The sequence below is a fragment of the Hyaena hyaena genome, unplaced genomic scaffold (assembly GCF_003009895.1).
Source record: "Hyaena hyaena isolate Hyena2069 unplaced genomic scaffold, ASM300989v1 scaffold_19, whole genome shotgun sequence".
Taxonomy (NCBI): Eukaryota; Metazoa; Chordata; class Mammalia; order Carnivora; family Hyaenidae; genus Hyaena; species Hyaena hyaena.
In genome coordinates, this window is record NW_024080651.1 from 449495 (window position 1) to 472401 (window position 22907).

The 22907-nt window shown below is 53.8% G+C and overlaps 1 protein-coding gene across 1 annotated transcript; it reads left to right on the forward strand.

The window, feature by feature from the left end:
- The first annotated feature begins 4242 nt into the window (after nt 1-4242).
- CRYBB2 (crystallin beta B2) lies at nt 4243-11529 on the forward strand. The gene is made up of 5 exons (XM_039225934.1): nt 4243-4296; nt 7228-7346; nt 8345-8477; nt 9637-9779; nt 11355-11529. The coding sequence occupies exons 1-5, from the start codon at nt 4243-4245 to the stop codon at nt 11521-11523; spliced, it is 618 nt and encodes a 205-aa protein (XP_039081865.1). The 3' UTR covers nt 11524-11529.
- Nucleotides 11530-22907: the final 11378 nt, after the last annotated feature.

Consider the following 22907-nt stretch of genomic DNA (forward strand, 5'->3'; position numbering starts at 1 on the left):
CTCTTTGTAGCAAGGTGAGGTATGCATCAGTCAGGCTATGCCGGGTGACAAACAGCCCCCAAGGTGGTGGTTTCACAGTAATGGTTTATTCCTCACTCATGCCACATGGCTAACGCTGGTCTAATGCAGGTCTTTTTCACTCAGTCACTCCCAGACCCTGGCTGATGGCGGCTCCACCCTCTTGCAACAATACCATCTCAGGGAAATGGAAGAGAAAGAACTGGAAAGCCTGACACTGGCACTAAAGTGACGAGGCATCTGAGACATCTCAGAATCCACTGGACAGGATGAATCACATTGACTCCCACCTACTTTCAAGAGGACACCGTGGTAACCTGCTCCCTGCTACACCCCATCGGGAGCCTTCCCTTCCCTGCAGATACTTCCTGGGATGGCTTCTCAAATAAACTACCTGCACTTGACCTCTTGTCTTAGGGTCTGTTTCTGGTAAAGCCCAAACAAAGACACCTTCACCCATCTCCTTATCAATTACTCATTAATGAATTCGACCAGTCAACAAATATCTCTGAGCACCTACTATGTGCTGGGTCTGGGCAGACACTGGGGCTACAGACATGACTGAGCCCCTCTCTGATTGGGTCCACTGTCCCGAACAGCAGTGGCTCAGGACACACCCAGAGCCAAGTGCTTTGAGATGCCCCTGCTAGAGCCTTCAGAGAGCACACGGCCCTGCTCGATTTCAGGCTTCTGGCCTCCAGACAAACACTTCTGTGGGATGGGCTTTCTTGGACATGATTTTTATTGTGGTAAAATAGACACAACATAAAATTTACTATTTTTAATCATTTTAGGTGTGCACTTCAGTGGCCTTAAATACATTCGGAGTGTTGTACCACCCATCACCCTCCATTTCCAGAACTTTTTCATCTTTCCAAACTGAATCTCCCTGCCCGTTACACACTGGCTCCCCATTCCCCGCCCCCCCCCCCCCGCCCCCAGCTCCGCGGTTCCACGTTCTGTCTCTGTAACTTTAGATACCCCAGGGGTCTCATGTGAGTGGAATCAGGTGGTATTTGTCATTTCGTGACTTGTTTCACTTAGCATCATGTCCTTACACTTCATCCATGCTGCTGCGCGGGTCGGAATGTCCCTCTTTTTTTTTTTATTTTTTTAAGTGTATTTATTTATTTTGAGAGGTAGGAGGGGTAGGGGTAGAGAGAGAGAATCCCAAACAGGTGTGTGCTGTCAGCCCTGACATGGGGCTCGATCCCATGAACCCTGAGATCATGACCTGAACCAAAATCAAGAGTCAGATGTTTAACAGACTGAGCCACCCAGGCACCCGTTTACTGGCAATTTTTTGAGGAACTGCCATAATGTTTCTGTAGAGGCTGTTCTATCTTACATCCCAAATTCCTGTGCCTTAAGCTGCCCTAGAGAAACTTCCCTTGTGTCAGGCGCTGGACTGTGGGCACCATGGTCAACAAGGCAGGCGATGGACCTTCCCTCAGGATGCCTACCTTCTAATTGGAAAGATGGCGAATAAATGAGTAACACACTTGTCGGGTGGTGAGAAGTGCTACAGACAGAAACAGCCGGGCTGAGTGTGAGTGTGTGTGTGCATGTGTGGTATGAATGTGTGTGCGCATGTGCGGTATGAATGTGTGTGTGCGTGTGCATCGGGGGCATTGGTGGAGCGCAGCCAGTCTGGCTCGAACTTGGCCTCTGAGCCCCAGTGCGGTTCCCTGCCTCCTGCCTGAACTTGGATTTGACCAAGAGGCAGGCTGGCTGCGAGGAAGCCTTACATGCTGGGGGCACATGAACAAAGGCCGGGTGCCCAGGGTGGAGCTGGCAGCAGGGATCTGAGAGGTTTCTCCAAACCTCAGGGCCCTGAGAGCACCCACTGGAGAGCCGCAGGTGCTGGGACAGCCCGGGGTCTTCAGGGTGAAGTTTACTCCCCCCGGCCTGCAGGAGCGGCCCCCGCCACACGGGAGCTACACCAACCTGCCTCTGAGTCTTGTAACAGCCTCATTGCACGGTCCCCTTTCTGTTGGGAACTCCCTTCCCCGCCTGGGGTCCCAGGCCAATTGGCCTGCGCCCCCGAGGACTCTGCCTCTCCCTGGGAGCTCTCCTGGATGGTCCAGACTGGGGTAGGTCCCCTCCCGGACACAGCCCACCTCCCCTGGGATGGAGCTTGGCACCAAGTACGCGCCTAATAAATATTTGTTGAATGAAGGCATGGATGGGTGGATGGCTGGATGCCGGACCCTGGCAAACCACCCCCCTCTTCCCTTGTTTTCTCCCAAGGCCGCTGAGATCTGCCTCCGTCTGCCTTCCCCCAGGGCTCGGCTGACCACGCCAGTGAACCCGGCGTGCCCCCGGTCCTGGCAGCTGGACGGCTGATGCATGCAAAGTAGGCATCCCCTTGCCCGGCCGCCTGACCACCCTGGCTCGGCCGAATCCAAAAGCTGATGACATTATTGTGCAGAGACACAATGTCTGTAGGCATTTGCTGACCCGGGCTTTGGTGCGGGCTTAATCCAGCATTCTCGTCCCGCTTTCTGTGGGGACGCAGAGGTCCCCCGTCTTGGCACCGGCACTCCTGGGGAAGGTATAAATGCCACCTCCCGCCGGCTAGCCTTCACGGGCACTCTCAGGGGCTGGTGTCACTGGTAAGAATGCCTCTCTCGCTTGCTTTGTCTTCTCCTCTCATCCTTATCTCTGGCTGGAATGTGTGGGAACCTGGGTTCAAATCCAGGTGCCACCCCGTTTCTGACAACGGGGCCTCAGGCAAAGACTTCACTGCTGTAAGCCTTGGCTTTCTTTTCTGTTAAATGTGGAGAGGGGTCATCAAACCTCCTTTGCTAGAGAGGACCTAGGTGCGTGGTCCAGCCCGGCGCCTGGCACACAGGCACCGCTATCCGTATGAACGAGTCCGTCAGTGTCCTTGCTTTGCTGGAGGCTGGGGAGAGAATCCGAGGGTTTGTAAGTGGAAGGAATCAAACCAGCGAAGGAACAGCAGCGTTTCAAGGGCGGTGAGCCAGCGCCCTCCACATCCGCTGACATTCCCGGGCTCCTGCTACATGTCCAGCCTTGGGGAGCATTTAGTGGGCAGGAAGCAGCCGGGCGACAGGTGACTCCCGAGCCACTAACGCTTGGTGGAAACGACCCTCATAATGCCATAATTGCTATGCGAGCGAAGCCCGGCCCGCTGCCAAGTGCCTGCGGTCTTTTGCGTTATGGAATCGAATCGTCACAGCCCGTTCACAGATACCATCCGGCACCGTGGCTGTCCCCATTTTGCAGAATAGGAAATTGAGGCCCGGAGTGCCAGCACCCGAGCTGAACTGATTGAACTTAACCTCTAGTGCAAGGCAGTCAATGACGGAGGGCCGCTGACACTGTGAGGGGCTCGAGGGCTGGTTACTTAGGGGAGCAGGGCAACCTTGGCCCCAAGCTGCTTGTTTGAAGGTCTTCTCTGTGGGGGACGTCCTGGCCTGGCCTCGAGTGTGGAAGGGGCTTCTGGAAGCCGGCCGTTGTCCCTGGAGAAGGAGTTCAGGTGTCTCAGCTTCTTGGGGAACCGCAGGCTGGGGTCACTGCCCCTCCTGCGGGAGAGAGGGAAAGAGTGCCAATTTTCCAGACTTTTCTTCATTCTTCCCAGGGAGGAAGTCTTCCCTGCTGCTGCCCATCACGGTGCCTGAGTTTCCACCATGACGCTCACTTCTCTGCCTTCTCGTAGCATGAGCTCCATCACAGATGTGTGCGCCCTGGGGGGTGGGGTGAGACCAGTGGCAGAGAGGAGCATTCTGGGTACCGGGGGCTGGCGGGGCTGGGGTTGGGGGGCGGGGTTTGAGGGCTCAGGGGTACAGGAGACTTTGTGAGCTGCAAAGAGGGAGCCAAACAAAACACGGCCACGCATGGGGTGGGGTTTGTGGCCCGTACTTTTCTTCCAATTGGGACATTTCAGCGCGATATGGATGGGTCCCGCCGAAGCCCCAGTTTATCACCGCTTTCTTAGCAGACCTCATTTCCCTCCCCACCCTACCTGCCTCCGGAGCCGCCCAGGGCCCAAAGAAATGAAGCTCTAAGGATGGAAATTCAGACAGCCACTTGCGGCCCCCACTGCTCCGGGACACTCCGAGGCTGGGAGACCAGAGCAGGCTCGAGGGCGGGAGCGGAGCGGCCCTGAGGCGCCCAGGTGAGGAAGCAGAGGGCGCAGAGGGGTCGTCACTGCCGCTCCCCGCTTGTCTTCCAGGTCATTCCTGCACAGGACAACCCACCATGGCCTCAGACCACCAGACCCAAGCGGGCAAGCCACAGCCCCTCAACCCCAAGGTGGGTACGATGTGGGGGAGGGCGGAGGTGGGGGGCAAGCAGAGCTCTTCTTCCAGACTCAGTTTCCCTTCTGTAAAGGCCGAGTTGCTCTCTTCCTTCCTGAAGCTCCCCCTCTCTGCCTAACCCCCTCTCTGGGCTCCAATCTGCCTCACTTGCACCAGGGGGCACTGACTCGGGCGGCCCCTCCCCAGCCCACGACCGGCACGCCAGGATTCCTGACACCAGCTTCCAGCCTTGGGGACTTAACGTTTCTCTGCCTTACCCCACACCCCGTGCCCTGTACCCCGTTGCCCACAGGGGCTCCCCAGAGCTGGGGCGGACCCACAGTCTGGTGTGAGAGGGGGCTTGCGAACAGGAGACGAGGTGGGGTTCCCAACCTGCTGTGTGACTCAGGCCAGTCACTTGAACTCTCTGAGCCTCAGTGCCTTCCTTTGTAAAATGGGGAGAATCGGATTCACAGTGCAAGGTGGGTGTGAAGGGGCAAAGAACACCAGCTCAGCCCAGCCTGTGGTGTGTCCACCCAACACCAGCTATCAGCACCTGCTTTTGCTTCCTCATTCTCCTGGCCCCCTAGGACCCAATGACGGGGGACTCATCACACCCCATCTGCATCCAAACCTCTAGCAGCAGCCAGCACCCTGGCTGCCTCTGTCAGGCTCCCTCCCACAGTCCTCTGCTTCAGGGGCCCTGGGCGTGGGGTACACCGGGGCACTTTTGTGGACACGCGGCCTCCCCAGCCAGGGAAGCTTGAGTTCCGAGTGTCGGGATGAATCAGGAAAGGAGGTGTTAGCTGAGGTGGTCAGGGAGGCCTTCCTGAGGAGGCGACACCGGAGGGAAGACCCAGGTCACCGGCCACGTAAGTCGGGGTGAGGGTCAGGGAGAACATTCCAGGCAGAGGGCACGGCAAGCTCAAAGGCCCAGAGATGAGACTGAGCTGCATGGGTCTGAGGACCAGCATGAAGGCCCGCGCTAGGTGTTCAGAGCCGCGCTGGTCCTTGGTGGTAGAAAGTGTGCCATGTAGGCAACCTAGCACCTCCTGCAGCCGCGATAAAGAAGTACAAACAAGCCAGAGAAATTACTTTCCGTGTTCTATTTTATTAAACCCAATAGGTCCTAATATATAATCATTAGAAAAAGTATGAATAAGCTCTTTTCCATTCTTTCTTTCCTATTCTAAACCTTCAACATCTGATATGTCGCCTTCAGCGAGGGCGCGTCTTAATTGGGACTGCCCCAGCGCCTTCCCTAGAAGGGTGGCTAACGGCTGCGGCACTGGGCTGCACACACTTATTTGTTTATTTTTAATGTTTCTTTTTGAGAGAGAGAGTGCGTGAGCAGGGGAGGGGCAGGAAGAGAGAGAGGGACAGAGGATCCTAAGTGGCTTCTGTGCAGCCAGCACAGAGCCCGACGCGGGGCTCGAACCCACGAACCGTGAGATCATGACCTGAGCCCATGTCGAATGCTTAGCCCGCTGAGCCACTCCCGCGCCCCTGGACGGCGCACATTTAAAGGATTAGATATCATGTAAAATGTCAGCATCTGTGTGTGTATACATAATAACAGTAACAATAATAATACTGAGCCTCTGGGCTGCCTGAGGCCGTTCGAATACACGGAGAGGCTGCCCTTCCTGGTCCTCCTCCTTGTTTCCCAGGCCAGGCTGCTAATAACCTGGCTCCTCACTTCCCCACCCCTGCTTCTTCTCAATAACCCTGAGAGTGGGCAATTCCCCCATTTTACAGACGGGCCAGCTGAGGCTGGAAGCAGCCCCGCTCCCGGCTGGGGTTGCCCAGCTGGAAATGCGGCAGGGGGGACATCAGAGCCCATGTCTCCCGATCCTTCCATGGCCGAGTCAGTGACCCTAAAGGCTGACGTGAGCCCGTGGAATTTGTCTCTGAGCCCCGCCGGGCCTCCCTGCCCTGCTTTTATCCAGCTAATCCCCGGCCGGGGAGAGAGGGACATGTTTACCCAGCCAGTGCTGACCGTGTGGATTGTGCGGCTGCTTTTCCCAGGAGCCCGCTGCTGCCCTGAGCCTGCCTCTCCGTCCGGGGGGGTCCCTGGGGAAGAGTGGCCGAAAAACCTTCCCCCCCAAGCGCGCTCTGGGATCGTGCAAGGTGGCGGCTGCGAGGCTGTGGGGTGGGGGGGGTGTCGGCGCCTTCACCTTGCAGAGACTGTGCTTTCCTGATGGGGAGCCTGCTGGCCCCTGCCCTGGGCTGATGAGAGTCCCCTTAAGGAGGGAAGCCTCTTTAAGATGTGTCCCAAGGGAGGCCAGAAGGGGGCCTGCAGGGCCCGTGGGGGCTTAAAGAAAAGGCACAGGTATGTGGTCCTAGGGGCGAAACAGGGTTCGGTGTGTGCGGTGGTGCCGCCGGCTCTGGGGGGAGGAGGGAAAGCCCTACGTCACCTGGAGGCTCATGAGAGATGCAGAACCTGAGGCCTCACCCCAAGACACGCTGCCTCGGACATGGCAGTTCATCAAGCTCCCAGGTGCGTCGTGTGCACATTAGTTTGCAAAGTGCTGCCCTGAACGGACACGGCATCGGACAAACTCGGACTCCGGTTTCAACTCTGCCGCCCGCCCGCCCGGGATCTGCCCGGGTGTCCCTGAAATCTCAGGAGTTTGCCTCCCACACACAGAGCAAATGCTGCGCCTCGCCTTTATGCTTCTCCGAATCCTTCCAGCCACCCCACGGGGCAGGCTCTGTTCCCATTTTACAGATGGGGCAACTGAGGCTCAGCGAGGTGAAGTACTGGCTCAGGGTCTCACAGCTGGCAGCCGGCAGAGCCAGGACAGTCTGAGTGTCACGTCGGGGCTGTGGCTCCCGGGGGTGGAGCCCGCCAGCGTCCCTGGAGGCTCCCGGGCCCCCTCCACCCCCAGCGCCCCGCTTTGCTCCTCCCCGTCGCGATGAGTCCAACCCTCTCCTCCTGTTGCAGATCATCATCTTTGAGCAGGAGAACTTCCAGGGCCACTCGCATGAGCTCAGCGGGCCCTGCCCCAACCTGAAGGAGACCGGTGTGGAGAAGGCAGGCTCTGTCCTGGTTCAGGCTGGACCGTACGTACCTGGGGTGGGGGGCGCGGGGTGGGGAAGGGGGAGGCTCGCCTGGTGGGAGCTGCCACGGTGAGGCAGATGGACCTGGAGGATCCGGCCCCCCTGCCCCCCCGCACTGTGCTTCTAGACCCTGCGATATGGGGGCTGGCCGCCCGTGGAGAGAATTTGTGCTTTGGTGTCAGATAGCACTGGATTCAAACGCCAGCTCTACCACTTCTAGGCTGTGTGACCTTGGACCAGGAACTTCCCTCTCTGAGCCTCGGCTTCCCCCTCTGTAGGATAAGAGTAACCCCGTTCAAGGTGAAGGAAAAGAACTCATGGGGAAATCCTGACACGGAGCCCAGCCGCCTCCTGGAGGCGGGGAGATAAACACAGTCACGGTCACGGTCACGGATAGAGCTGCCGGTTTCTGGCTCCGGGGGCATCTGCGCTCTCCTGGGAGGCTTAGAGCTAGAGGTCCCAGCTCTGCATTCACTGTCCCCTTCCCAAATCCTGGCCATACTGGATCTCCGCGGATTCAGCACATTTGGGGGCCAGCAGCCTTGGGGTCCCTGATCCTGGAGAGAAGGCGGCGGGGGTGGGGCTTGTAGGATGGGACTCTGCCCTGCTCAGGTCACACAGCTAAACACGGCCTGCAGGGGGCTCCCAGGAGCGCGTCTTCCTGGATGAGAGAAGTTTCCACCACTTAAGCACACTGCATCTGATTCTCAGGCGCCCTTTTTGTTGTTAGCATTTGGATGGAAGAATTTCTCAAACGGACGTTACGCTCCTCTGCTTTCTTCTTCCAAATATAACTTTTGATATTTTTATTAATGATCATCTATTGTTCAAAATGAAGTTCTGGGTCACTGAGGCAATTCTGCTCTTGGGTTGGCGGTGGCCGGATTTTGATGGGTGAGCTGAGCAGGTGCGAGTCCCCTGGGGGCTCGAGTGACTAAGCCAGGGTCCTGCCAGAGGAAGCCCGAGGTGGCTCGACCCGTCGCTCTCTGTCTCCGCTGCAGCTGGGTGGGCTATGAACAAGCCAACTGTAAGGGTGAGCAGTTTGTGTTCGAGAAGGGCGAGTACCCCCGTTGGGACTCCTGGACCAGTAGTCGGAGGACCGACTCCCTCAGCTCCCTGAGGCCCATCAAAGTGGTGAGACTCCTGTCACTTCCTGCTTCGTCTCTTTGCTGCTTTTTGCCAAGGCTTTAGGGACCAGGAGGGAGCCTTCGTCACCAGCATTGTGACCCTTCTGATGCGCAGGGCATACTTCCTGGCTGTGCGACCTACTATGAGCCGTTCGCCTCCCTGGGCCTCAGTTTTCCCAACTTTAAAATGGGGATCCTGAGATTCCCACATGCCCAGGCTACAGGCTGCCACATTGCACAACCCCAGGGGACTCCATTCACAAACCTCAAAATGCTCCCGCAGGGGCGAGGGTGGGGGAGGACTGCTCACATTCTATTCTGTGCAGACGGTGCTTTCCGGGGTTGGGAACCCATCACGCGGTAATTGCCCAATAAACAGTAGCCATCATAAATATGAAAAGAAATTCTGGGATTGGTGTGGAGGAAAAGGTAGGTTGGCTCTTGTTTATAACTCGTGCCAGTGGGACCTTCTGGTGCGTCTCTGATCCTGATCCTTTACTAGAAGGTGAGCTCTCAGGGAGGACACAGGGCCCAGCAATGCTCAGTTACACCCCCAAGCCTCCCCAGCACAGGCTAGTTCTCCCCAGAGCTTGATGGAAGATAGGAGAACTTCGCATCCCACGGACCTGGGTTCCTGCGTTGGCCCTGGCGCTCCTAGCTGTGTGACCTGGGCAAGCTGCTTTACCTCTCTGAGCTCGGGTTTTCCCACCTGCCAGGGAGCATCAGGGTACCTCACGGATTACAGGGATGACTAAGGAAAATGTCACAGGAGCAGGAAGATGGGAAGAGAGGTGGCGAGGAAGGAAAGCCAAAATATCTCAAGTGCCTGCTGGGGACACCACCAGCCCGTGTCTGTCTGTGTAGACTGTGGCTGCCTTTTTTTTTTTTTTTTTTTTAAAGCAGGCTGAGGTTATGGGAGGGAAAATGGCATATCAGAATTGAATGTGCCTTAAAGTGTAGACTCTGGAGTGTTGCAGGAAGATAGCCCAGGGGGCTCTCAACAAACAGTCGCTGTTTAACCGCAGTTGTAGACACACTCGGGTGGCGGGGGTCCTGGGCAGAGGGCTGTAGATGGAATGTGCTGCTGCCCAATGCTGCGGCATGTGGGCGTGCGGGCTCTCCCTGGCTCCCCTCCCGCGCTCACTCTCCCTCCACCCTGTCAACAGGACAGCCAAGAGCACAAGATCATCCTGTATGAAAACCCCAACTTCACGGGGAAGAAGATGGAAATCATAGACGATGACGTGCCCAGTTTCCACGCCCATGGCTACCAGGAGAAGGTGTCGTCGGTGCGCGTGCAGAGCGGCACGTGAGTGTAGCCCAGACCCGGGTCCTGAGTCCCGCTCTGCCCTGAACCCCGCTGATCTTGTACACTCCCAGCCTCAGTCTATCTCTTTGGAAAATGGGCATGGAGATCATAAGCTTGTATGTAGCTTTCAGCCCTTGCCGTGCTCTCCGGATCTGCCTTTTGGGCAATGCTCTACCTGTGGGGGAGGGAGAGCTTGGCCTTAACCTCAGTCCCCAGAAGCAGGACCGTAAACATTGGCGGGGTGCAGATGAGGTGGAGGTGGGGTATCGGAAAGGTAGGGAATGCTGAGTGGTCTTGACAGAGCCACGGGGGAAGTCCAGTCCCTGCTGGCTCTTTACTGCATGAGTTTCTGAAGTTATAAATAGGAAGTGTCAATTCCCTTGAGCTAAACTTCCTTGGGGCATAAACTCTGGCCATCCCCCAGGAGGAATTTGTCATCGTGCAAAATGAAACTCTGTGGGGGTTCACAGAGGGGCCACAGGCAGTGGTGAGAGCCGACCCTCAAGGTTTCAGAATATCTGATCATTGAATCATCGGCAGCTCGAAATCAGCCGTAGTGGGTGTGTTTACACCACAGAAATTGGAAAGTGAGACAAGACCTTTTTTTCCCCTCAAGAGAGCTGGTTTGGCCAACATGGAGTGGCTCTTCTTGGGTTTGTCAACCTCCTAAAACAGTGTGCAAAGTTCTGTGTTCCTAGTCCTCTTCATTCATTTATTCACTCATTATTCAAGTTGTGGAGTGCCTCCACATGGCAGGCATCGTATTAAGTGCTCCGCATGTCAAAGTAGATGAAAGAGACCTGGCTTCTGCCTTGTGTAGCTAACAGTCTAGTTGGGGTCAATGGTTAATAATTTAAGAATCCACACAAATCTGGGCTCCTGGGGAAGGGACTTGTTGAACTCAGATCTCAAGAAAGAGTAGGAAGTGCAGGTGTAAAGAGAGGAAGGACATTCCAGATCAAGAAGAGCATGTGCAAAGGCCCTGTGGTTGGAGGAACCTGGTGAGTGGGAGGGACTCTACAAAGGCTAAAGTGATTAGTGCCCAGAGATATAGGGACCCAAGACCATGAGACAGAGCTGCAGGTATACACAAGGGGTGGCCAGGCAGGTTCCTTGTAGGCCAGGGCTTTGTAACATTGGGGGAGGAGGGGAGAAACTGTAACTTTCATTAGGTGCTCAAAAGAGTGAAGGATCCCCCGTAAATGGTGATAACTTCAAATGGTGGAGGGATACTGGAGGGCTCCTGGGACCTAGCCTACTCTCTCCTTTGGCTTTGCAGCCGGGCATAGGGTTGGGAGGAGGGTGGACAGAGGCAGTTAAGAGACCTGTGATATTGTAGGCTTAAGCGGGCTTGAGATCACCTGCTCCTAGTATGAGGCCTTCAGTCAAAAGTTGCTTTAAGAGGTAGCAATCTCCCCATCAAGAGGAGGAAGAAAGCAGAGGCTGGATACCAGAAGGGTGGTGTTCCTGCTCGACAATCAGGAAGTGTGAAGTGACTGGGGGATCCACCCTTCCTCGTGGCCTAAGGATGCTCCCCTTCCCTCTCTCTTCACCTGCTTCTCCTCTGCCCTGCAGGTGGGTGGGATACCAGTACCCCGGCTACCGTGGGCTGCAGTACCTGCTCGAGAAGGGAGACTACAAGGACAGTGGTGACTTTGGGGCTCCCCATCCCCAGGTGCAGTCCGTGCGCCGCATCCGCGACATGCAGTGGCACCAGCGGGGCGCCTTCCACCCCACCAACTAGTGCCCGCCTGTCCCCTCCTTCCCGGGGGCGGGCTGCTGCCCAAGATCCCCCCCCCCCCACCTCCTGGTGAATGAATAAAGTGTGACTTGCAAATTGTGCGTCACCTTGCCTTTTATCTCCAGTGGGATCTGGGTGCATGCGTGCACGTGTGCATGAGACACACAGAAGAGAGAAAGAGACAGAAAGACCGAGAGAACCAGAAAATGCGTGGGCCGGGGCAGGAGAGACTTCCAGCTCTGCGGCGACTTCGCCGTGTGATCTTGGGCTCGTTGTCCAAACCCTTTGAACCTCTGTGTCTTCACCTGGCTTGGCACCACCTTTGCCCCACGACAGCTGGCGTGGCTGACCCCCTAGGTCCCTCTTACGAGGTTGCCGAGCACTGTCACTCTTGGGGTGCACGTGAAGGACGCTCCTGTCCTTAAAAATGTACCCGTTGCTGGCCATCCGCCCCCATTAGTGTGTTATCCCTTGAGCCTGGCAGTTTTCTTAGATCTGTCGGAGGGACTCATAACCCAGCAATCCCGCCCCGTCCCGGAGAGAGAGGTCCCGATTACGCGTTTATGCCTATGTGTGCTCGGTGGTCCCTCTTCCTTATTTGGTTTGATCCCTTAGTGTCACAATCGGCCTGGATTCTAATGGCTGTTCTGGCACCCTGGCCAGTGACCAGGACTCAGACAAGCCATTCCACTTCTCAGACCCTCCATGGGTCTACCTGGAAGGAATGGGAAAGAAATTGTGCCTCCCTCACCTGGTTTCAGGGAGGATGAGATGAGCTAACCCAGGCCTTCTCGGTATAAGTGGGGATCATTTACTGGTTACCTGTAGTGCAAGTGTCTGCTCCCAGAGCACAGGTTCTCTTCGTTTTGTATTTGGTCTCTTTTGTTTTAATGTTTACATTTTTGAGACAGAGAGAGACAGAGCACGAGCAGGGCAGGGGCAGAGAGAGAGGGAGACACAGACTCTGAAATTGGCTCCAGGCTCTGAGCTGGCTGTCAGCACAGAGCCCGATGTGGGGCTCGAACCCACGAACCGTGGGATCATGACCTGAGCCCTAGTCAGAAGCTTAACCAACTGAGTCCAAGGCACCCCTGTTTGGTCTCTTTTGATGTAGTCTAACATCAGTCTGTTCCTTTACTGTTTATACCTTCCATGTTTTCTTTAAGACATTCTTCCTACCTCAGGTCACAAATCTATTCCCCAATATACTTTTTTTTCCCTAAAAGTGTTCAAGTTGTGCTCATCACATGGAAGTTCTCGGTCCTTCTGGAGACGATTTTTGTGTACAGCGTATGGCAGGGACCTCATTTCGGTCTGGATCTCCCTTTTGTCATGGAAGCATTTATTAAGCAGTGCATTTCCCCCGCTGTGCAGTAATACTACCTTGTCACATATTTTACTGGCACATGTGCATGGAATCTATTGATGGGGTCTCCTCTTTCTTTCTTTCTTTCTTTCTTTCTTTCTTTCTTTCTGAGAAGGTATGGAGGGGCAGAGGGGGTGAGGGAAGGGAGAGAGAGGGAGAAATAGAGAAAGAATCTCAAGCAGTCTCCATGCTTGATCCCACAAACCATGAGATCATGGCCTGAGCCAAAATCAAGAGCTGGACACTCAACCAACTGAGCCACCCAAGTGCCCCGATGGGGCCTCTTTTCTGTCCTTTAGTCGATTTGTATATTCCTGTAGTTTGACCGCAGTGTGTCAGTAACTATTGCTTTGTAGTAATACATCTTGAACCATTCATCTTGTTCATAAATATTTTAGATATTCTTGCCCTTTAAACCTCCATATAAAATCATCCCCAAAAGTCTGAAAAAATAGAAAACTCTGTTGAATGAGCTAAAGTGGATAAAATAATTACCACGGGGGTGGGCACTAACCAGTGCTCAGCAAATGTTACTAGTTTCCATTTGCTCATTCATTCTTTAGCAACACTTGCTGAGCGACTATTTTCTTCCTGGAACTGGGCTGAGTGGAAGATACAAAGTAAGTGAGACAGAACTCCTGCCCCCAGGAAGCTCGCACTCCAGAGAGATTTTACTAGCTAGACAATAAAACCACAGTCATTAATACGGGTTGAAGTGTCCCCCTTGGATTCATGTGTTGTGTCCTAACCCTTTAGGATCTCAGGATGTGACCATATTTCCAAATACGGAAATGACATTGCAGATGTCATTCGCCAAATTGAAATGAGGTCCTGGTAGATAGGGTGGATCCTTAACCCCATACAACTGGTTTCCTTATGGAAAGGGGAGATTTAGAGACAGACAGACAGACAGACACACAAACACACACACATTCACGGAAAATACCATGTGAAGAGGCAGCAGAGGTTGGGGTGATGCTGCAGAAGCCGAGAGACATCCAAACCACCTGGAAACCACGAGAATCTAGGAGAGAAGCCCGAACAGATTCTCCCTCAACTGCCCCCAGGAAGGGCCAATGCTACTGACATTGACCTTGGACTGCCAGCATACAGAACCGTGGAGAGAATACATTTCTGTTGTTTAAGCCACTCTGTTTGGGGCATTTTGTGATGGCATCCATAGGACACGAATACAGTGATGGCAAGAGGAAGGAGCCAAGGACACCAAGAGAAGTCAGGGGAGCTTCCCGGGACATCAGACCTCCCAAAGAAGTGGGGGTGTTGAAGAAGAGTTAGCATTTTCCAGGTGAATCTTGGGGAGAACAGTCATGGCAGAGGGAACAGAGTAGGCAAAGTTAGGGATGCAAGAAAGAGCATGGTATGTTCCAGTGTTCTGGGCACGTCGGGGTGTGGAAGTGTTGAACGTTGGCTAAGCACAAAGTCCTGAGAGATGGATGATGATGATGATGATGATGACGATGACAATAATGATGATGATGGCAGTGATGATGATGATGACAATGGTGGTGGTGATGGTGATGATGATGGCGATGATGATGATGACAATGATGATGACGACGACGATGGTGATGATGATGATGATGGTGATGATGGTGATGGTGATGGTATTGGTGGCGATGATGTATGTAGTAGGTGACACCAGAATTGTTTCCGTTTACCTATTCCTACACCCCAACCTACCTAAACTTAGTGATAAAACTACCACAATCATTTATTTTGCTCACATGTGTAGTTTGGGCAGGACCCAGTGGGAAGTGCTCATCCCTGCTCCACATGGAGTCATCTAGGATCGCTCAAAGGGTGGGGGTGGCTCCCCTGGCTGGGCGTCGGTGCTGGCTGTTGGTTGGGCCTCAATTATGACTCTCAGGTCAGATGCCGCCACACGTGGACACTCCACACAGCAGCTTGGCTTCCCCACAGCAGGAAGCTGGATTCCAGAGCGAGTATTCCAAGAGAAAAGTGGACGCTTCATGGCCTCTGTACGACTTAGCCTCAGAAGTCACACAGCATCACTCCCTCTATACTCTATTGGAAGGAGGTCACATAGGTGGACCCTGGTTGAAGGGAGGAGACAAAGGCCCCCCCAGTCAACAAGAGGAAGGCACGTGTATGGGATGAGATCTACTACGGTGGTCATATTTACAAAGCAAACTCCACCTGGGGAAAGAAGACACTAAGAGTGGGCGTTGGCAGGGCCGAGCAGACAGCAGGGGTCCACATGACCATGGGTGACACACTTTCTCAGCCCATCCTCCTCCTCCCCCGTGAGAGATCAAGGCTGGGCAAGATGGCCAGTGGGGGTCACTCTCCCCCTACATTGCTGCCATTGTGTCTCCCTGTCTCTCTCTCTTTATCTCTCTCTATCTTTCTACCTCCTTCTGTCTCTCTCAGGACTTTACTTTTGCTGATATCTCTGCCTCTTTCTAGATCTCTGTCTCTCTCAGCCTGTTTCTTTCTATTTCTATCTCCTTCCTTTCCTATCCCTCCCCTTCAACTGCCTCCCTCCCTCTCTCTGCCAAGTGAGGGCTGTGCTCTGTGGGTCCCTCTCCCTGCCCTCCAACACCCCGATGCAGACAGCTAGCCTCGCCCAGGTCTCCGCAGAGGCCCTCTAGGCGCACTTCCCGCATCTCGCCACCAGGTGTCAGCAGAGCGTCATCCGCAGGGCTCCTCGCCGGGTGGTTCGCTGTTGGGGCCCTGATTGGAGGCAAGCCCCGTCAGTCACAGCGGCTGCCAGAGGTAGGCGGGGCCTCCGAGCGTGTATGGGACAGCGGGGGAAACCAAGGCCCCGGAGAGCGAGGTCTTACTGGGACACTGAGAGAGCAGCGACAGGCCTTACTTTCTGCAGCTCTCCTCCCCAAAGCTTGCCGGGACGGGAGACAAACTCAGCACCGCTTCTTTGCGTGAGGAAAGTGCTTCCAAATCACCGTCCCCGGAAGCCACTAGCAAAGCCACATCCTGCCGCTCAGACTTAAGGCTTAGGGTAGCCTCTCTCTGCCTCAGTTTCCCCTGAGATGGGGGAAATACTAGCTCCCACTCATAGGGCAGCAGCGAGGACTCAATGAGATGCCGTGCGTGAAGTTTTTGGGGGCCCTTCCGGCCACACACAGGGACTCAGTAAATGAACACGTGTGACAAGTGCTAGGAGGAGGCTGTGCTACGTGACGTGGGGTCAGGGAGGATTCCCGGGAGAAGGTTCTTAAGCTGGGCTTTGTGGGACGAGTAGGAGTTCGCCGGGTGCACAGCCTTCACCACATTCATGCACCAGTTTGCTCATTTACTTGCATCTTCTTCCTTCTGCCTCCCTGTTCTTCTCCCTCCCCCACGCCCCTCCCCCTCCCTCTCCCTCTGCTGCCTCCTTCGCTCTCCTTCCTCTCCCTTTCTCTCCCTTTCCTCCTATTGCTCGGAATTCCCTTTGCCCCCCTTCCCATTCCCCACCTCCCTCTTCCCTTTGCTTCTCCTTCTTTCTTTTCTCTTCCCGTCCTCACTGTCCTGCCCCGGGCCCTAGGCCAGGTCCCTGCAGCCTGATGGGGAGAGGAGAGGGGCAGCTGGAGCAGGTGGGCTCCTTAAGGTGCCCGGTATTCATTGCATTATTTACAATATTGCAAAGACGTGAAAATAATTCCATTGACAGATGAATGAATAAAGAAAACATGGTATGTATGAACTGTTACTCAGCCTTAAGAAAAAAATTTTGCCATTTGCTGCCGGGCTGATACACTTGGACGACATATGACATTAGGCCAAATGAAATAAACTTGTATTCTTTTTTGAGAACATGGAGACTCAGTGTAAACTGGCCTGGCTATTAGTAAATCCCCGAGGTACGTCTGGTTGACCCGTGCGGATGGGTCTCGGCATGCGGTCCCCAGAACGGGGCAGCAACATCACCAGGGAACTTGCTAGAAATGCATGTTCTCAGGCCATGCCACGGTCCAGGGATTTGTGTTTCACTGGTGCAAGCCCAATTTCTAATAACAACTGCTTTACAGTTTTGTGTTTCTGAAAATAGTTCACCTTTCTGCATCTTCCTTTAAAACAGGCAGCTGATGTTCATGAACACTTTATGGCTAAGCCTGTTACCGGATGAAGTTCTTCTTTTTCCAGTAAAGAAGGCAAACTTGATTGGTGTGGGACCTCCTTTCTCTACATGAATCCAGGAAAGAGGAAAGACCAGACAGGCGGACCACGCTGCCATTTCCAAGGCAGAAGTTTGGTCCAAAATATTGATCTAAATATTGGTCAAATCCTTTCTTTTTTTTCCCAGACACTGAGTAGATGCTTTATCTTATTTCATTTTATTTCAGTTTATTTACTTAGCAATCTCTACACCTAACATGGGGCTTGAACTCACGACCCCAAGATCAAGAGTCACGTGCCCTCCCAACTGAGCCAGCCACCTGCCAAGTAGGTGCTTTATATTCATGAGGATTACTGACGTGTTCCTTCCTCAGCGAGTCGGCTCATCAGGCCCGCCCACGGACTCCTCACCTTCTTTGCAGATGTAACTGTCACTCTTCATAGTGTGTTTGTCCCTCCTTTCGACTGCACTGGAAACTTCGCAAGGTCAGGGAGGGGGTCTGCTCACACCCCCACGCGGCTCCCACCAGTGCATCCACACAGTCCTTGCATTGGCGCCCCTTCCCCGTTCCTCGGAGGAGCCATCCCTGATGCCCTCCTCCTCCAGCAAGCCCTCAAATCCTCACACAGCCTGTGCAATAGGAAGGAGACATTGACCTGTTGAAACTGCTCTCTGTACTTGATCTCCACGCAGGAGGGCGGAACCAGGGTTGCCTTGATTCTGGTTTCCTGCCAGCCGGGCACGGTAGCCTCACCGTAAACCACTGCACGGTTGTACCGGCAAATGCCGCGTTCTCAACTTAAGCGTTTCTTCTTCTTAGTTCTTTTTCTCCCCCCACAAGTACACCCACATCTGGCACTTATCACAAAGGTAGCTGGACGGTTAGATGCGAGCTGAGTAATTGACTTATTTACTGTTAGTTTCCCGTTAGAGTGGAAGCTCTGAGTCTCAGTCGCTACTGTATCACGTAGATAATACAGTATTTTACATAATGTAAAGCTGGGCGGTGAAGACCATGGCTCTGTCTGATCTTACATCATCAGCCTCTCTGGAAAGTCAGGGGAGGCCCTTCACAGCTTCCAGTACTAGAGATGCTGATGGGCAGGGCACCCTGACCCCAGATTTAGAAACAGTCCTTTGCAGGTCTCCCTGGGGTGTGGCTGGCTGGCGGGGCTGCTGGCTCCCAGTGTCCTGTGGCTGATGGGACAGGCTGTGGAAGCCCAGCCACGGTGGGCACGGCGAGATCTTCTGAAAAGCAAAGGTTTGCTCCCATCACGAGGAGGCAGTTCACAGGTGATGGCCTTGGCATCAGGAAGCTTTGGCCAGACTGCCCCGGAGGCGATGCCCGGAAGGGGAAGTGTGTGTGATTTCGTGGTGTTAGTCTTCTGAATCTCCATCACCCTTCTAACCTCCTGAATTTCTGTTCAATCCACCTATTTCTCAGCCATCCCCGGACCCTGGGCCGTATCCTTTCTCGTTCACACAATTCCAACAGCCTTCTCAGAAGGATCTTCTCCAAAGATCCAATCATGGCACCCTCCTGCTTAAACCTGCTGTGGCTCCCCATTACCCTCAGGATGAAGACCTTAATCTCACAACACCTTCGAGGACTACCCAATCCCTGCCTCGCGTCTGCAGCCTTCTACATACTTGCTCTTTCTGTCCTTTGGACTCATCACGAGCCCTCCAGGCACAGGGCCTCCCCAGTCGGCCTCATGATGCCCCATGTGGTCTTGGACCTCAGCTCAGCGTCTGCCCTGGCCTCACTGGTGGCGCCATTCCTCTGACGACACGCGCTTTTCTGCTCGGCTCGTGAATCTCCCGAAGCCCTAATCACACGTGTTGTCTTACATTTCTTTCTCTGGTTCCTTGATTCGTTTCTATTCCCTCCTTGACTCAAGTCCCCATGGCGAGATCCAGGTCTAATTTTGCTTTCCATGTATCCAAGAGCCTGCTATGTATGTGTGGAAGCTTGATAGATATAGAATGAATGAATGAATGAATGAATGAATGGTCAAACCCGAGATCAGGGACCTACCAGGAGCACAATCTTCTTAGCATCAGTCATGTCCAGGCCATGGAAAATTCGGTCAGTCTAATGACAGTCGGACACCAGGATGAAAAACTTGTCTCGCTCTCTTGATTTGTGCCCTCCCTCCCCGCGCCCCCCCCCGCCCCCCCCATCTTCTGAAGTCAGCTCACTGTTCAGGCTCCTTGGGAAATGCTTCTTCCTCCTTGAATTGGTGCCCACCCCAGAGTGGTCCTTTCTGGAGCACAGACTCCGGGGTCTGTCACACGGTGAGATGTGACCCCTGACTCTTCATGGCCGTGTGCCTTGCCCAACTGAGCCTCAATGTTCTCATCTGAAAACAGGGCACAGGAGGCTTATTCAGCAGAAGATGCAGCTCAGAATCGATGGGCCCAGAGCTGTGCCTCGCTGCTACAAAACAAACCTCACTCCTCTCTTTTATTTTTTTAAACGTCTTTGTTTATTATTAAGAGCAGAGAGAGAGAGAGCATGAGCAGGGGAGGGGCAGAGAGAGAAGGAAACAGAATCTGAAGGAGGGTCCAGGCTCTGAGCTGTCAGCACAGAGCCTGACCCAGGGCTCGAACTCACAGACCCCGAGATCGTGACCTGAGCAGAAGTCAAAATGCTTAACAGACTGAGCCACCCAGGCACCCCCTCACTCCTCTCTTTTAAACTTTCAGTGCCCCTCCTGTCTCGGTGCCACCAGGATGTTCCCATCGGCTCTGTCTAGAGAGTGGAAAGAACAGTGTCCAATAAATGTTTTCCCTGCAGGGCAGGGTTGCTGAGCCTCAGGGCTCCCCCGGAGCCCCGGGTCTGTCCTGTGCATCCCGGGACGTACAGCTGCAGCCCTGGCCTCTGTCCACTAGGTGTCAGTAGCGGCCTCAAGTTGTGACAAGCAACAGGGTCTCCAGCCTTGGCCAAATACCTCCTGGGGGCAAAATCGCTGCAGGCTGAGAACCAAAGCTCTGGGGGAGGAGGGGTAGGCGTCCTGCGGGCGCACATATTTTTAACGAGGGTGGTGGATGGGCTCACAAATGGTGGGCCTTCAGGCAGGGTTGCAGACAGGGAGGGAACGGTGAGGACAGACTGTACGAGGGAGGCATTTGCCTCTACCTCCTGCATGAGACAGACTCTAGATAAGCTGCTGGGGTGGGAGGGGGGGCCAAACCTCTCATCTCACAGATGGGGAAACTGAGGCCCGGAGGCAAAGGCTTTGGAATGGGGGCAAACAGCAAAACTTGGGTACCTGACACACGCAAATATACACGCATTTAATATGCACATAGATATTAGATATATTTTTAAGGGGTTTTATATATAACAACTCCACTAAAAGAGGCTATGGAGTCGCAAGTAGAAGGGGGATTTTACATTTTCTCCCTGTGCCCCTGTGCCTGGGCGCACACACTTCTTGCTTCCCTCCCTTAGGTCTGGAAAGAGGAAATGGAAGGGAATTGGGGGTACATTTGCTGCCTGTGGTCTTTGGGCTTGAAGCCTTGGAGAGAGGGGAGCGGGGCGGGGCTGGCAGGGGGACAGTGTACATGGAAGGGGGTCCCTGTGCTCAGCCAGAGGGACATCTGTGGGCTAAACGAAAGGACAGTGATGCATTTGGTTTTGAATGAAACCAGTGCTGTTTCAAGCTGTTAACCAGCAAACAGACCACAGGAAGTCAGGGAGGGGATGTAGGGAAGGACGCATCCTCCAACTCTTTGGCACAGGGCATCAGGCTTACCCCAGGCAGCTTTGTGCACCTGGGTGAGGCGTCTGGCTTTGGGCATCAGATGAACAAGGCTGGCAGTGGCTGGAGCGCTTTCCAGAGCAAAGCAGTGGCAACTGCAAAAATTATCCGGGTGAGAAAAACTGTCTGAGCTGCAGGGTAAATGGAGGTTCGCACCCGCAGAACGGGGGCTTCCGCAGGAGGAAGCCCGGGGAGAGAGGTATGGCTGGCCAGGTAGCAGCACCCGGAGCGTGGAGGTACATGGCGACCATAGAAAGTGCTGGGGCTTGATCCATGGGAGGGTTCTGAGCAAGGGGGTAACGCCCCCGTCTGATTAGCACCCGAGAACACTCCCTCTGGCTAGTGTGTGGGGTGGGGAAAGGCAGCAGCTGTTTGCTTTGAATGAGAGAGACCGACAGCTTGCTCTGTCGGGTGGGGGGGTGCTAAGGAATGGGGTGGGACTGCGGTACATCCACTTCTTGGAAGGGGTACCTGGGCGCCCAGCCGTCTACTTGGGGAGCTCCATAGAGTCCAGTGCTTTCCACTTCTCAAAGCACATCTGTTCCTTCCTTTTTCCAGACATCTTTCCTGAGAAGTAAAATGTTACAGATATAGTGCTGGGCCCCTCCCCCAAGCATATTCCCTTTGCTGCCCTCCCTTAAGGCTCCACTTGTCTCTTTCTTTCTTTCTTTCTTGTTTCTCTTACTATATGTTTATATCCACCCTGCGGTAACATGTAGTAGATTCGGATCCTTCATTTTAACTGGTGTGGAGTGTTTCATTGTACACATAATGCAAGTTACTAGTCTTGTAACTTACTGTTAGTGTAACTTACTAACCTTGTCTATCTTGTTGCGCATTTATGTTGTGCGTTGCCATAAAACACAATGCAGTGACACCCATGCGTTCACGGAATACTTGATGTAACCTCTCCTTGAGCGGCCCCGGGGCTGCTGGTGTTAGGAGAACACTGTGGGGTGCCTGGGTGGCTCAGCGGGTTAAACATCTGACTCTTGATTTCGGCTCAGGTCATGATCTCACAGTTCATGAGTTGGAGCCTTGCGTTGGGCTCTGCGCTGACAGTGCTGAGCCTGCTTGGGATTCTGTCTCTCTCCTCCTCTCTCTCTGCCTCTCTCTCTCTCGACAATAAATAAATACAACTAAAAAAAAAAAATAAAGATGCAGAGTGTCTGGGTGGCTCAGTTGGTTAAGTGTCCGACTTCAGCTCAGGTCATGATCACACGGTCTGAAAGTTCGAGTTCAGCATCAGGCTCTGTGCTGACAGCTCAGAGCCCGGAGCCTGCTTCGGATGCTGTGTCTCCCTCTCTCTGTGCCCCTCCCCTGCTCACTCTCTGTCTCTCTCTCGCTCGCTCAAAAATAAATAAACATTGGGGCGCCCGGGTGGCTTAGTCGGTTAAGCGTCCGACTTTCGCTTAGGTCATGATCTCGCGGTTCGTGGGTTCGAGCCCCGCGTCGGGCTCTGTGCTGACTGCCAGCTCAGAGCCTGGAGCCTGTTTCAGTCTGTGTCTCCCTCTCTCTCTGACCCTCCCCTGCTCACGCTGTCTCTCTCTCTCTCCTAGAAATAAATAAAAATATTAAAAATAAATAAATAAATAAATAAACATTAAAAAATTAAAAAAAAATAAAGATGCAAATAAATAAGTAAAAGAGTAGCACTACCTATCTTCCAGGGTTGTCAGAAGGACTGATGATGTTAATGTGGGTGCAACACTTAGGACAGAAGCTGTGCTATGCGAGTGTTTGATAGGACCTTTACACTGTTACAAACTGAGTATAAGAAAAAAATGTGAAGGGAATTACGTAACAACCCCCTCTCCCAAGCTGTGTGACTTTGGACAAGTCACTATACTTCTTTGGGTCTCACCTTCCACATCTGCAAAATGGGGCTTTGTAAAGATTTCAGGAAATGATGGGTGCCATAGAATAGACCCTCTGCAAAGATTTCATATTCCCCCCCCACTTCCGTTTCCCCACATTTAGGGGGGGTTGTATGGGTCCCTGTTCTTCTTGGACAGATAAGGAGACTGGGACTCTGAGAGGTGGAGAGGCTTTCTACAGATAACACAGCATGTCGGTGTCAGTGGACTGTCTGTGGGCAATGTCCCTGGGGTGGGTGCTCGTGGCTGCTGTCACAGACCTCCAGGGCGAGCCTGCT